At 37.7% G+C, this 16,913-nt stretch overlaps 1 protein-coding gene across 1 annotated transcript in view; it reads left to right on the top strand.

The window, feature by feature from the left end:
* Nucleotides 1–12,849, top strand: part of LOC124255313 (serine/threonine-protein phosphatase 2A 56 kDa regulatory subunit gamma isoform-like) — a 48,703-nt gene extending 35,854 nt beyond the window's left edge. The window contains 7 exon segments of the mRNA XM_046689200.1: nucleotides 33–83; nucleotides 271–390; nucleotides 760–884; nucleotides 2,958–3,063; nucleotides 4,124–4,195; nucleotides 5,237–5,371; nucleotides 10,331–12,849. Coding sequence (XP_046545156.1) covers nucleotides 33–83; nucleotides 271–390; nucleotides 760–884; nucleotides 2,958–3,063; nucleotides 4,124–4,195; nucleotides 5,237–5,371; nucleotides 10,331–10,468 — 747 coding nt within the window. The 3' untranslated portion in view covers nucleotides 10,469–12,849.
* Nucleotides 12,850–16,913: the final 4,064 nt, after the last annotated feature.

Raw genomic sequence — 16,913 nt, 5'->3', positions numbered from 1 at the left:
GGACCATATTCTTCAGAATATTTTGTTTCTAGGTTATCATGGGGCTGTTGAAATTCTGGCCCAAAGTGCACAGTCCAAAAGAGGTAGGTGTCATAACTGTTTTACTCAGTACAGAACAATGGGAAATATTTAACGAACATTGACGTGAAACATCTTTTTGCTATTAAGGAAAGTAGTTATACATTAAGCAAGTTTAGGTATTGGGAACTGTGTAATTAATGACAGAGATTCAACATGGCCCATGGTACAGTTCTGGTGGGATTGTTGTAGGTGATGTTTCTGAATGAGCTCGAGGAGATCCTTGATGTGATAGAACCAGCCGAGTTCACCAAGGTGATGGGTCCTCTCTTCAAACAACTGGCCAAATGTGTCTCAAGTCCACACTTCCAGGTATTTGTGCCCTCATCTTCATAGCAGCATCATAGCAGGCAGTTCACAATAGACCATACAATAATCAAAAACTGCAGTAAATGTAATATAAACATTATTATCAAATGTTATCGTACAAGTCACTAGGAAAACTCTGCAATAAATTGTTGACATAGTTAATGCATGTTTCCAAACATTCCAAAAAGAACATTCCATGGATTGTCTTGTGGCCATTCCTGATGTTGTTATCCTATTGCAGCCCGCGGTCACCATTCCTCAAGGAGGCTGAGAGGAGTGTTTATGTAGCCCATTACCCAGTGTGTGTAGTTGAGGCCCTGTGTGTGTCCTATGTACTATGGACTAAACAAGAGAAGCTATCTGTATTTGCAGGTTGCAGAGCGGGCTCTGTACTACTGGAATAATGAGTACATCCTTAGTCTAATCAGCGACAATGTTAGTACCATCCTCCCTGTAATGTTCCCAGCTCTCTATAAGACCAAACAACATTGGAACAAGTAAGATTGGTCACTTCCTAACCCTACTTTCGTACTTATGTCCATCCGTCCGTCCAGCCATCCCTACATGCGTGCATGCCAACTTTCGGTTGGAGATGGTTTGCCTGCAGTATTCTTGCAACCAGAAGTTTGAAAATTCTTTAACAAGTTCCATATTTTTTTTCTTATTCTTCACTCTTGAAATAGCATTCTAACCATGAACAAAAATCTTTTAAAAAATTCAAATCATTTATCATTGCAGTCAATCTATGAATATGCAAACCTTTGGAATCTAAATGCGATGGAAATTCAGTTGAAATGACATCAATTATTAAAAATTCCTCATTGGAGGAATTGTCATTTTGGAGTTTCAGGTAAGCTGCAGCCATTTCATATCTGAACCTGGTTGTCTGTGCACAATGCCTCGTTTCCATGGTGACCGCTCCCCTCCTGCCTTGCCTGAAAGAGCGCTGCCTCAGGCTCCCCAGGCCACATCTGATGCCTTTACCTCAGGGGGAAGTCCGTCAAGGGGCACAAAATGGCCTCGTTATTTCTGTTACTTTCCCTAATGACAGGAATCAATTATTTTATTGAAAACAACTCTAACTGGTTTCGCCTACCAGTTACCTTGAATTAGAAATCTCTCTTCTAATATGCAGATTAATACAGCATGGAAAAAGGGCATAAACATTTGTGCATCTTTTAAGATTATAATTTGCCAAATGTGTTCTAAATTCAAAAATTTGAAGAACATTTATTGGTCCAGTGTTCAGTGTTTGCGATGAAACAGACTGCTGTCTTCTATTCCTATTGTTAGTGACAGATTTGATTCATTTGTATAAAATTTGCACAAGTATATCAAGGACTGCCTGAAGTCCTTCCATCCTAATACATGGAGCCCCATTATGTAAAGGTGCCAGATAAGCCATACATTTTTCACATGATTTGAGTTTGGACTTCTTTCTTTCAGTTCCCCATGTGTCTCTATGCTCTGCATTGCATGAGTGATTCTACCTCGTACATATATACATATCTGTCATACATACCTCTGTATTGGATCCATTGTCATGCTTGTCATCAGTTCTTTTGCTATTTTTGTTTCATCGTCCAGGTTGCCGAAGCGAGCACTGTATTTTTGGAATAACGAGTACATCTTGAGTTTGATCAGTGACAATGCCTCTGCCGTTTTGCCAATCATGTTCCCCGCTCTTTACAAGAGCAAGGAGCATTGGAACAAGTAAGCTGCTAACATTATGCGCGTTAGTTGACGCTGAATATGCTAATTTAATCACTTTGCTTTTGGGGTCAGTGGGGTGGCCGAGTGGTCATAGCATTTGCTCATCACGCTGAGGGCCAGGGTTCATTCCCCACATGGGTATAATGTAAACCCATATCTGGTTTCCCCATCCGCGATATTGCTGTAATATTGCTTAAGCGGTGTAAAACCATTTCCACTCACTAACTCAAGTTGCATAGGTAGGGAGGGTACAGATGCGCATTAATATTCATGCAAGCTTCATCTTACCACCAAAAGCTGGATATATAAAGCTGATTTAGCAGATTGATTATGGAAGCTAATGTTCATTCTTTAGCCAGCTGTTATCACAAAAGTCATAAGAAAAACCTGGAATCAAAACTTCCATGCGTAACATTGCCATTCATGTAATACCTTCAATCAGTTGATGTTTTGATTCACTGACAAGATTTGATACCTTTACTTTGGTTGCTCTACTACCACTTTGGTTAGCATGAAGGTGGTTCTACAGTAATCATCTTTATTTTGATGGCATGATATTGCAGCTGATGTTTTTGTGTGTGAGTGCTGCGCATGTAGATTCTCACATCAACAGCTGTGTAGGGATATATATGTACTGAATGTTGTCAAAACCATGTCTTGCACACTTGACTTAATGTAAGACTATAGTCAATTTTTGGTCGTAAAGTATGTCTTTGTTTCAAATCAGCAGATTGTTAAATGCTAGTGTTACGTTATTAAATCATTCGCAATCGTGTTTTTATTATTGAATATTTGAGCTGTTTTGTCAAAGAAACATGGTTTATGCTGGGTTGTAATTGAGGCATGGTTGGTTGCAGGACAATACACGGGTTGATCTACAATGCTCTGAAGCTCTTCATGGAGATGAACCAGAAACTGTTTGATGACTGCACTCAGCAATACAAGGCAGAGAGACAGAAGTGGGTGCTTGTATTTTCATAGCTTTCAGCATCAATATGGAATTTATTGTTACTGGCAGTCACACACATGTGCATGCACGTTCACATCTTGAATAACTCTGAAGATCCGGGTTAGAATTGGTCTTCAGCAACCCATGCTTGTCAACTAACAGGATCGGGTAGTCTGGCTCACTGACTTGGTTGACACATGTAATCGTATCTCAGTTACGTAGATCGATGCTCATGCTGTTGATCACTGGATTGTCTGGTCCAGACTTGATTATATAGACCATTGGCATATACCTGGAATTTTGCTGAGTGAGGCGTTTAACAACAAACCAACTAACCAACCAACCAACCACCCAACCACATCTTGAATACCATGTTTAGCTTTACAACTAACCTCACTTTGATTGTGGCGGTGTATAGGTGAAATACATTCTCAGTTTTGTCATTACATTTCTAACGTTTCATCATGGTATGGCTGCAAGATTGAAAAACTGATTCAGTTGAAAAGTTATATGGTTGGTGAGAGAGCCAAATAAACAACAACTTAAACTGGCACTGCAATTTGCATCCATCAACAGTGATGTCTCTCAGACAGAGTAGGTTCCCCTTCTCAGATTTTAATGTAAAAGACTTTCTGAGACTTGCAGAATAATTGGTAGGCGTACTCTTCCTCTGAGAAGAAGCAAAAGGTATTCATATTTCAAGTATTATTCGGGCGGTGGTGTAGCCTAGTGGTTTAAGCGTTCGCTCATCGTGCCGAAGACCCGGGTTCAATTCCCCTCATGGGTACAATGTGTGAAGCCCATTTCTGGTGTCCCCTGCCGTGATATTGCTGGAATATAGCTAAAAGCGGCGTAAAACCAAAACTCGCTCACTCACTCAAGTATTATTCCTGCCGCATAAGCCGATGCTCATCCTTTCAACCACTGGTTTGGTTTACATGATGTCGCTGGAATGACTACTGGCAAAACAAAGTTACACTCTCTCACTGCATCATTTTGTAGTAATAAATTCACCTACCAGGAATAAGGAAAATATACAGGCAACACTTTGCTAAGTATCGGTGATTCTTTCAGGGAAAAGAGAAAAACAAACAAAGAGAAGAGGCGTGGACCAAAATCCACACCCTGGCCAAGGACAATCCACAGGTAGGTGTGCACTGACATTGATGGCAGAATCCTGCATTCAAGTGCTGGCATAGAAACAAGATTCAGGCACAGGTGCTCAGTCGGTATATGTTATCAATAAGGTTACCCTAAAGGTGACAGTAATTTGTAGTTTTAAAGTAATATAATGGTTTTTGTTCTCAAAATGTGACCTTGTTTGTTTATGTTTGATCCATAGTTACCCTATATCATGCGGTATCTCAGCACTTAGATAACACCGGTCAGTATTTAGGGGAAGGACTTCTGATAGTGGAAGTACTATATTTGTTGGCATGGGATTGTGTCTACATTAGTCAGAGTCCGAGACAACATTTTGTTACCTGTGTTTGTATATTTAACTTAACTTTCAAGGTGGAGAGGGTGCAGATGGGATTTAGGTCAGGGAATTATTGATTAATAATCCAACATTTTGACGTAACTGAATTTCATATCAGTGCATTGTTTGTTGTTAACTATTCTTATTGAGCACAGCTGGTGTCTGTTTCCATGGCAACATGAAGCATGCTAGGTAATCTGCCAAAGTGTAGTAGATCGTGTTGCACGCAGCATGGAGCCTGTTTGAGTTTACCATTTCCCTGATTGTAAATTTCATCACTCAGAATGGGAATGAATCAGACATTTGTTTAAGTTACCATTGTTTGTGCATGTATTTCTTTATTTGTCAACACAACACTGACAATGATTTCAATGAAGCAGTTTGTTAATAACATCCAAGAAATGTAATTATGAGCATGTATGTGTGTGAATTGCTGTTGTGTTACACCTTAGAATTTGTTTGTAGAACTTTTATAACTTCTCACCCTCATTATATTTCATTTCAAAAAGTCTTAGGGGAAACCAGTAAGCAGTGAATGAGATTAAAAGGTGGAACATGCTTATCTACCTGGATGCAATTTCTGCTTCTGTTAGTGGCAGTGTTTTGGTCTCGTTGCTTGTCGCAGTATCCAGCTTCACTAAAAGAGAGTGCAGCTTATTAGCAGGGGGGACAGTCGAGTCCTCAAATGTTTTCTTTTTTTATTATAGTTTAGATCATTAGGGAGTACCACACCGACGGATATGTCGGCCAACCCCGGTAACTCACCGGTACCCAACAACACGGCAGAGGAGGAGGGGGACATGAACCTTACCATGGAAAAATTGGAAAACGAGGCTAAGGAGGTAGGCAGCTGTTTCGCTACCGTAGTGACGGCGCCACTCATTTTGCAGCCATTTGGTACTGGAATTATAACCTGATTTTCACATCGTGTGGACATCTGTTTCAATATCTGTTAAGATGGAATTTGACAGAAAGGAAGATCCTTTATTGTAATGTTGATTGCATTTATTGTTAGGATTTGTTAAATGTAGTTATTGTTAAGAACAATTGTTATGTGTACAGCTCAGTTGATTACATCAGAGCATCACTTTTGAAAATCATTGAGTAAAGGGAGACCATCGTGTACCAAGGGATATAACTCTTTCAGCCACAAGAAAGGTTACGCATTATGATTCAAAACCATTCAAAGAAACTAATTCCATGTTGGCATCATTTGTTCATGGATGGATGAATTCAGTTTTCTTTCCACATTTTCCCCTCTTTATTTCCTTGTACACCTACCCTCACTTAGACTGTTTGAAATATCATGTGATTTCATTAACACTTGCATTATCATTGAATGATGATGCAACAAAAGGTTTCAGTATTTCTTCACACTGACATGGAGTCATTTCATCCCAGTCTGTCTTCCTTCACACTGACTCACAATGACCTGTTTTCATTCATAATTAGTGTGAATAATTTGACTTGAAAGTCCTTGTCAGTTTGCTTGTGACATGACCGAGCAGAATATTGCTATGTGCTTGTTTGAAAAGCACAGTTGATGCCTTGTCTGCTGATGTTTTGCTTGTGCTTGCTGTAGATTATTAAACAATTGGATAGACACACATAAGTGATTCTTTCCAGCTTTTATTGTGAGTAACCCACCCCTTGTCTAACTAGTAGTTCAGAGGTTTGTTTGTCTGAATGTTCATTTGGACGTCTTTTATAAGTGTAGGAGACGCTTTTTTATATAATTCCTCTGATGTCTGAAATTAAATGAACTCTTTGTTTTTCGTTAGTTGTCAAGGTTTCCTTTGACTTGTATAGAACCTCTGTTTCTATGGTGATTAATGTGTCTTCTATGTAAGACATTATGAGAGAACTATGCTTATTGAACAGTAAGTAAACGATGTATGGTTCTGCCAGTATGCATGTAAGGGTTGTCAGTTTGTACACGTTTTTCCTCGAAATATTTGTTGGTTTCATTGAGTAGTTCTGCTTTCATGGAGAGTTATTGTAATACTAGGTCATCCTTACTCTACATCTTGCAGTAACTCTTCATGAAGTAACTCAGCATTAATGAAATCTTTAAAGTTGCTGGTGTTTGACTTTTGTTACAAAGATAAATATGCATGTCTTCAATATATGTGCCAGATTTTCCTTGCTCCTTTCACCTTATCTGTGGGTGTCTGAAGAAGGGACAATTTGAATTGATGTACAGACTTTGGCATTACCCTTCGAATGCTGTAGTGCTCTATGGAAGTGAACAGTACTAATGCAGAAAATGATGACATCTTTTGTCCTTCCAGAGTTGCAATCGGTAGCAGCAACCATTTATCTGGTAGGACTTGGTCTTCAGTGGTTTGGATAGTTTTACTTTCATTTAATCCCTTTTGCTTGATTTGCTTATTTTGTTTCTAGCTGACTAGAAGCAGAATGAACCCAATCACAGACTGGTGTTTGCTCACAAGGCAATGATCACATCACTCTGTAACTATCACATAGTCCACACAGTTGATACCACTTGAAATCTAACACAGTGTGCTGTTATGTCATTCACCTGTGACCAGTTTGGAGAACTAGCACACTAATGGAAGAAATAATTTCACTTTTCTACTATCTGTCTGTCACAGGATTCTCATTGAAGTTTGTCACATTAGCATGGACTTTTCGATTTATAGCATCATTTTCATCATTGTTTTAAACTCTCTTAGTCTACCATGATGCCATGTTCATTTTCTTGGAACAGTATTTGGATGTCAGTGTGCCCCTCTGTCCATATTTTTCTCAACTCTTGACTGCTAGCTTTAACAGCAAAAAAACTGAAGACCAAAGTAGTGGATGTTTCTGATCAACTAGACAAGACCACCCATTGTCACTTGTTTGCCCGTTTGCAATTCTTATCAGTATATGGTTTTTTTTTCATGGTTAATTAGGTCGCACATATGATTTAATTTTGATTTTTTGGTTTAATTATTTTCAGCTGTCTAAAGTTTTTGGGACACCCCGACATCGTTTTGGTAATGGTGTTTTAGTGGACACATTTTGCGTGTTCAAGTAGACAGGCTATCTGCTGCTATTGCTGTCAATAGTTCCGTCTCTTAAACCCACTCTTTTCTAACGTGTTGATTTTTAGGACTCAGTCAAACATCTTTCTTTCTTTTTTTTTTGTTGTTGTCATGATTTTCATGATAGATGTTAAAAATCTGGACTGTGTAGATTGAAACATTGACAAGGATGCTGTGGAATCGGTAAGCAGTCCATCGCTCATGATACCATAGAATCTCACATCACATCACGTAACATGTCACGTTCCCAGCAGGGGATGATTTCTTTCACATACTGCTAATACATCACAGCTGTGTGATCTTGCTCCTGTCATAGATTTCACTAGCATTCCTAATTCCATTAGTGCCACTTCAAATTATTTGTAACAGGAAGAGTTTTTGAAAACCTATTTCTTCTAATTTCTTTTTACAAGTATAATGGTGTTCATATTTTCAGGGGGGAAAAAACTGTTTTAGAAGGTAACTTCTTGGAATGCCTGCAACAAATTTGGCATGAGTATAACAGGTGTTTGTTTACAAAAATGTAACACATTTTTGGGAAAATGATTCTCCATTATGCATACAAAGTTCTTCTTAAATTTTAGCATGAGCATTGATTTACGTTCAGAGTATGATTTTTATACTTACATACGTTGTTCCATTTGTAAAATAGAAGAAACAGTTATTAACAATGATCCCTGCTTTGCATGGGCAGGTTTTGGAAAGTGCTTTTTTCCCTTCTTTCTCTATAAATCAATGGTCATACATGGCAAGGTGTTGTCTGATGGACGTTCTATTTCATTAATTTGATTCTGACAGTCACTTGATGGTGGGAGAAAGAATATGATTGTTTTCAAAATTACTTTAAGGTCTTAATTTAAATGTAAACTTCTACTTCCATAAAGGTTTCAAGTTTTTCAGAAAGCAAAATGATCAAATATTCTGATAACTAGTTTAGATGGAAGTTGTATTGATTTGAGAAAAGTGTTTGTCCTTATTTTGGTATGGTCAAACAATTGGTTCCATATCAACTGTTAACATTGAAAATATTTCATAAAGGACTACTCACTGGCAGTCTTTCTATGTATAGCTTAGCAGTTTGCCATAGAGTTAGAGAGGAGTGGAAACATTAAGACTTGATTGTTCATGTTTATCAATTTTAGACATTGCTGAGGCTAGTAATGTCAAATATGTTTGATACAATGTGTCCCTAATTATTTTCAAACAGTCTAGGTGGGTAGGTGTGGACTTTTGGTACTTCGATATGCCCCTTTCTTGTGCACTTTTGAGCTGATATTCTTTCAAGGTAATTTTGGATTTTCATTATAAGAGTGGTGCGTGGACCTGGAACCAATATTTGGGTTGAGCATGAAAACCAAGTTTAATTCAAGTGAAAAAAAGATCACTGTTGGTTGAGTCTGTTTTACTAATATTTATTGTAAAGTGTGAAGAAAGAAATAATTGTCGAATTATTGTATTGTTTCTTTTCTTGCATGTAAGGCGGAAAAGGTAATATGACTTTTTTGAGATGATTATTCCAATTAGACTTACTCCTGTCAGAAACATTTGAGTCTACTAGCCCGAACTGGTTTCTTGTTGTCCCTTTGGAGTGATGTTTGGTGTAAATATTCAAACAACTATTAGCTAAGACCAGCTGAAAATTTGCTAAACTTCAAGTTCGGACTAGTGGCTAATGTCACAGACTGATGTTAAATGTATTGTAAGGCAAACTTCAGGTTAGATTAATTTGTTTGAAGTTCCATTTTTGTTTTGCTATTTTGGGAAAGCTTGATTTATTAAGATTCTATGCATGCCTGTTTACGCCAGAGTAACGACACAGCTACAACTAATCATTACTTTAGAAACATTCAAACTTGCCGCCATTTCTATTTCCTTCACTTAAATTTAATATGTTGTTCCAGTTTTCTTTCCAATACACATCAGAACGTTCATGCCAAGCTTTAAATTTGATCACATGAAATTGCAATTTTCCAAAATTTAACATCACTTGAAATCCTTGCTAACAGTTGTGAAAATGTATTGGATCTGTATAACAAGACGTGTGCATCAAAATATTAAACCCATGGCTTAAGAAGAAAACTGTTGTTGACATCGAAACACTTGACGTGGAAATATCTTTGAAAGTACAGAGAAGTTGCTAGTTAGAAAGTTGCTCTGATTGGTGACATGGAAATGATATCCTGGCGGTACCTGCATCTTGACTGCTGATAAATCACAAGTTGATGTAACTGAAACAAATACAAATAACAACTCGTGTTTCTTTTGTGCATTATTTGTTGGCTGTCCTCACCCGGGGCTTGGTCCTGTGTCCTTTGACTTTAAATGATAGTTTCACTTTAATAGGGCAGCTTACGGAACATCTGCAAGTAAAGACAGAATGTATTCTCAGATGTTGGAAAGCTGGTTTTCATTTGATTGGGTTCATATTTTGAGTTAAGCAATAATTTCTTAGTTGCACCTTTAACCAGGAATACTTGTTGTTTTGTTATTTTTGTATTAGACTAGATTGCTATTGTACTGGTCTAAATTTGTCAAACCATGTCATGAAGATTTATTATGCTTTTCAATATTAATCAGTACGATGAAATAAGGCATTTGTTTGCTAAAATTCTAGAAGCATTATTGCAAGGTTCAGAAGATAATTGATGAGAAATGCATTTGATTGATTTGTAATTTTAAGGATTTTGTGTTTGTATTTGCTGGTCAGTTTAACAATTACACACATTTATGTTTTTTGCTTTTTTATTCCAGATTACCAAGAAAAAACCAAAAGACAAGCCCCTTTTACGACGTAAATCCGAATTACCACATGACATGACTATGATTAAAGCATTGGAGAGCCACACACGGTCAGATGAATATCTGTCTAACACCTCCGAAAGCAATTGACGACGATGGACGAGCGTCTGCAGAGGCAGAGGATAGCAGGGGATTGGTGTTGCCTTAGACTAACCAGGGCGGGAGGGAGGGAGGGGATTTGTGGCTTTACCCACCCCACCCTGTTACCCCGCTGACCAAATATAGAGATGAAGAAAGCATGCAGTTTGAGCAACTCTTAATATCTGCGACTGAAGTAGTGTAGATAGAAAACACTGACATTTTATTGTACATAGCCCTGATTCAATGATACTGTTTTACTGTTTGTGTACAGGCATAGAGTGTGCGCTATCCACCACCAATCTGCCTGTGTGGTAGCCCACACCGTTCTGCAACTAATAACGTTCAAACTGCTTGCTTCCTTCCTCCTCCAAGCTTGTAGGTTGGCCATTTCGGCTTCCATAATGAGGTTTGAAAGAGAGGCTGACAATGAATGGAATATTAGATGTGTGACGAGGCACTTAATGTATTATTTATTTACTCTCTGAGAGGTGAGGACTGTGAGTTTGGTGCGAGTATACCCGCAAGAGACATAGGTAGTCAGAATATTATTACTACCATGTGTTTGACCTATCATTCGCGCATAAGACAACCCACTTTCAATCAGGTGGTAAATCATGTAACTATTGAATGCGTGTGTTTGTGACTAGTCCATTAATTCCACACTTTCACGATAATCAGCTCACTCACTTGTCACTCTTCAACTTTTGATTGTGTGCGTGCATGTCTGTGCGAGTGTGTGTATTATGTTCAATCTCCACTTCCACTCTTTTCTTACCTGTTGGCTCAATCCTAATTTACGGCTCATAATTCCAGTCACTTGGTGACGTTTATTTCTCAACATGTGTGTTTGTTCTTCATAAATTAAGCTTCCAATACTTCTTTCACAGAGTGACTTTTTTTTCCCCAAAGAAACAAAGCTGTGTGTATGAATAATTCTTTTATCTTTTTGTTTGTCCCAAAAATGTTTTTTGAAGTCTCGTGATTGTACAATCATGGGGTTTCTATTTTGAGAGTTCTGACTGAATCATTTGTAAAGTGAATAGCCCTCTTTGTATACCTGATATACTCCAGAATGATGTACCTTGTAGCAGGTAATTGCATTATAGATGTATTCCTTGCAGATGCATACGTTTTATCTTGACTGTAAAGGAACCAAAATTATAGGATAGAGAAGTGTAAATTGTTGATGATTTATCTTTGTATACTAATATTTACTGTACTTTGTATTATATAGGTTCTGTGCTTAATATGCAAACTGTGTCCACGCATGATCAAGAAGCATGTTATTTTCCACTGGTCCAGCCTTGTTGGATTTTCTTCCTGATAAACAGTGCGTGTAAGGCCCATTTTGTCGAGAGCCTTGACTTTTGGGCTGATCTTGATATTACTGGTTAATTTCTGATTGAGGAAGAACATATCAATATGATGAATGTAATGATTATTTTAAAAAAAATTCAGTTCTTTATTTTTCTTGTCTGGTAACACATGTTGATGTGTCAGCGAGATGTATCAACAAGAAATTCTCTGTTTCTGTTGTGCAGATTGATCTTAGCCCTAAGATGATCGTACGCCTCTGTAAAAGAATGGGAGTTGTGATCACTTCAGGGCTAAGATGGCTTCGTGCACCAGGGCCCCGAGTGTTACATGCTAAAGGAGGGCTTTGTACACAATAATTTTTCAAATAATTTTTATTAAGCGTGTTTTGAAAATACTAGATTCAAAAATGGTGCCTGTGATCATTGTACAGCCAGAGCAGCATCTGGAAACTGCACTAATCCGAAGAAAATTCAACATTGCCTGTGACCTGTTAAATGCCCGGTTGAGAAAAAGTAATATTTTAGCTTGTTCGAATGACTGGTATGCAAGCTAGCGTATGGGTGTGAGAGAAATTATGAGCAATGCTCATTGTTATTGTTTCCGGCTTATTGCATTGAGCCGCATGAGTGATATATGTCATTGTATGTAGTGATATCAAAGTGGTCATGAAATTCTGTGAAGCCTTTTGAAGGCATTTTTTATTTGAAACAATCCTTTTCTAACATTTCACAAGGCAACCGAACATCTGTGATTATCTTCTGGGTGTAATGTTAGTGGAGGTCATTGGGGCATCAGTTTGTAGTGTGCTCCAGCAGCGGAATGTAGAACCATGAAGTCTCTTGTTGAATGTATAGGATTCATGCCATGAACTATGTTAATATCTCCTCATCTCGGCAGGAGATGTTATTTTATTCAGCAAGAAAGCTTTTAGAGGTAAGGAGTAATACCAATTTTATAATGAAGGTGTCCTTTTATCTGCATATGAGTATAATATGAAAACTTGATAATCACTTTGTTGAGACTATAACAATGTTCAAATGTGGGACTTTTAATGTAATAAATGCATATTTTTATTGAAGGATTTCTGTTATTTTCAACATAAATTCATCAGTGTAGTAGCAGAATTATTAGTTTACTTATGATGCACACCTGAAGAGAGATCCATACACAAATATTTGCTTGTCAGCATTTTTATGGGAGATTGGCTTAGTCAACACTGCAGGAGCAGTGATGTTTTGTGGATAGAAAAACGTACCAGAAAAGTTGGATTTATTTTTATCCTACTCTTCATCTTAACCAAAATACATGAAAACATCCTAATCAACATATCAGATGCTAATTTTCTGATGAATAGATTTTCGCTATTGTTAATGGACATTAAAGCTGTAGGAGGTGGGATCACACTGGTTTCCTGAAGTTATCAGTTCTTCAAAGCTGATTATGAAAACACATGTAAATCTTTTGCACTTAATCATATTCATAATTTGTATATGTAATGCACTGATGGCTCATATCTTGGGACTATGAATTTACTCTGAGACCTGTTCAGGTCTGTCAAAATATTATAACAACCTCCTAAAATGCTGTAATACTATTCTTGCTTGTTCAAGGTTGTAAGTCAAACTGTGGTTGTTACGCAGCTGTTGAAGATAAACTTCAAGCACTCTTCCCATTACATGATTTTATGTTACCAAATGCTAGTGTTCGAATCTTGTCTAATAATGCAACTATATCTGACATTACATTAAATTATTCATGTTTGGAATCAAGAAAGGAAAGGATTCTTTAAAAATGGACCAGGCCTTGAAGCATTCAGTTGTGAGGTCCACTTTGATTACTGCCAATAGTTGTACATACAGACATTTTTTTTATAGTACTTGTGAAAAATAAACATGTTACATTACCAGTTTCTTTTATTCTGTTTGAACTGATTAGTACAACTCTATTTATCCTCATTCCTTCAAACCATGCTCAACTGAACTGCAACTCCCATTCCTCTACTTGTTTAATAGTGATTTACTTGAAGTGAAAAGACTGTGCACTTGTAATAAACTTTGAACAATATACATTAAATCGTCCTATCAGATCAAGTTGTAGAAAACAAATTGACAATGCAAACTTCAGAAATCATTGGTACCGTTAATTTATATCATTTCATACTTAAACATTTTCTGTCCGTCCCTTCAGATTTTTAAAAACATACTTTTAATAGGTAGTTCATTTTGTTATATACCCAGTGATACCTCCTGATGCATTTGAACCACAAATAAAAACCTACATCTTACCACCAGAAAGGTATGATAAGTATACATACATTGTCTGGTTGTTACATTGTATGATAATTATGGTTCTGTAAATAGACAGTACTCTACTTTGACTTTACAGCATAACTCCTTGGTTCTCAAGTCCTCCAAATTTATGATCAGGAACGTTCAAGTGTAATGTTGTTTTGATATTTGGATTGTATTACGTCTATTTGACTACTTGTTTGGGATCATTATCAAATGCAGACTGCATAAGATAATTTTATTAAGTAACTTCTTGCTATATGCATCCTATTTGGTATTGGTTATGCATAACATGCTTACACCTTGTTGCAAAGAAAGAGGGGATTACCTTCTTGCAAAGCCATTTTGTACTTGAGGAAAACTGTATAGTATATGATGTCTTTTAATAATAAAATTGCAACGCATTAACATGGATGATCTCTTGTAATATTGAAGATGATGTAATTTGATCCTATAAATATATTACTCTATAATGTTGACTTGGGTTTTACTTTCTTGTCAAAATCATATATATATGTCATTCATTGCCATCAGACACGTCTTTGTATAACACATCAGGTAAAACCCACTCTTTCTGCCTTGACATGGCTACAGTAGTGTTAATATGGAGTCCTCATCTTAGAAGTACTGGTAACAAACCAACTATCAATATCTGACGCTGATAAATAGCTTGAGAACTTTGACACAATTTGTTCCTGGTACATTTCACAAAATAGTTGACACATTGACAGCTGACACTGATACCACACTTGACAAACTATGGATGCCAAGTAAATGATCAGAGCTGTATACAAAAAGACATGCCAAATTTAAGAATTAAAAGAGTTTGGAATTAATAATATTTATATCACTAGTATTGCAAAAGTACCATAATACTATCACAATGTTGTTCAAAATATCAAATTGCTGTCAGTTAAGTGCATGAAGAATGTATGATCAACTGAAAACAAGCACATTTTTACAATTGACTGCTGGAACCTAGTCATGAAGGTAGTTCAGAATACTGTCATATGGTGATAGTAGCTATCATTTCTTGTGGGAATTCAAAGGAAGTGGAGATAATTGTATGGCCGCAAATATATCATGAACATCGTGAAGAGACTGGTGATTTTGCGAAAAGGCGAGCTAGTCAAACTGGTGGCCCACATTACAAACACCAGCATCGGCAAGTCAATTGGTCACCAAGAAATCTGGAACAAATGAGAGAAAAGCAACATTTGCTGCTTTGGAAGTGTTCTCCATTAATATGTCATCCCAATCACGTTTTGAAAGCTTTACGAAGGCTTTGACCACATTGAATGTTCTTTTATGGTGACGATCCATTAACGTTTGATTCAGGAACGTAGGACAATTTTATTTAATATCAGTAGAAAGTGTTTGCAGGATTGTACCTCAGGACTTCTGTACCCGGGGGCGGTGGGGTAGCAAGGGTTAAATCGTTGGCTCGTCAAAGACCCGGGTGTGTGAAGCCCATTTCTGGTGTTCCCCGCCGTGATTTGCTTGAATATTGCTAAAAAGCGGCATGAAACCAAACTCAGTCAATCAGTCAGTATTATTACTCCGCAGAAAGTAAAAGTTGAAGGCGTTCCTATTTTCTGACAGCGTCTAGTCACCAAATGTAGCACCTATCCAAATATGAAACGGATGAGGTGCTTTCTAGTGAAAGTGTGAATCAGTGGAATGGAACTGGCAGTTTGACCACGTGCAGTCCACATGTTGATTTCACTCCTTAGCGTAATGTAAATCATGTAATCTGCAATGCGTGGGTTGAAGTTTTACGTCGCATCGGCATTGTTTCAGCCATAGTAACGTATCTGCTATGATGGAATGAGAACATCTTGATGCCAAGTTGAATCAACAGATCCGCATGAGTTCTCCGACGTGCTATTGTTAGTGTAACTCTACAATTTTGCATCAAAACTGTGTGACAGGTGAACACACACACACACACACACACACACACACACACACACACACAGAGTTTCAAAAACAACTGCAATAACATTAGCGTGAATAACAAATCTGCATCGGTCAAAGTCAAGGTCCTTGATTAAAGTGCAAACCACCAGGCAACCTGTCAATGGAAAGCACGACATACAGGAGGAGCCGCCGTCATATAGCTGGGAAACAACGGCGTTAAACAACAGACAATGGAAGAGAATTGGACGGACATTTCCTGCATTTTGTTTAGAGTCTGATGACGTTATCTTACGAGACGATGTATGCTATCGAGGTTTAATGTAAGCAATAGGTAATGGTGGACTGGAGCTTGCATGTCGCAGCGTCAAACAACAAACGAAACATATTCCGTAGAATTGGTTGACACGACCACCAAGCTTGTCCAAGCTTGTAGTTCACAATATAATACATTAAATTGCGGAGCGTAGTTCGACATACTAGATATAAAAGGTTCGATATATGCAGCTTGTGTACTTGATACATGCATTACATATCATGTACTAATTAATTCCGTAAACAAACGTAGAACTGACAATATTGCACTACCGCCCTTGATTGCTGTTTCATTGTGGGCGATTTGTTTCTGTCCGTCCCTTCCTGGATAGTATCACCTTTGTGTAACTGATCATTTCCCCTTCCTGAACATCGTCACCTGTATCAAACCAACTGCTTCAGCGTCCCGGATAGCGTCACCTGTATTCAAACAACTGTTTCCATATTCTGGATAGTGTCACCTATGCGTAACCAAATGTTTCTACATCCTGGATAGTGTCACCTGTCTGTAGCCAATTGTTTTCCTGTCCTAGACAGTGTCACCTGTCTGTAGCCAATTGTTTTCCTGTCCTGGACAATGTCACCTGTCTGCAGCCAATTGTTTTCCTGTCCTGGAC

The sequence above is a fragment of the Haliotis rubra genome, unplaced genomic scaffold, assembly GCF_003918875.1.
Source record: "Haliotis rubra isolate DU_JTF1 unplaced genomic scaffold, ASM391887v1 Scf6, whole genome shotgun sequence".
NCBI lineage: Eukaryota > Metazoa > Mollusca > Gastropoda > Lepetellida > Haliotidae > Haliotis > Haliotis rubra.
This window is presented reverse-complemented; position numbering and strand designations above follow the sequence as displayed.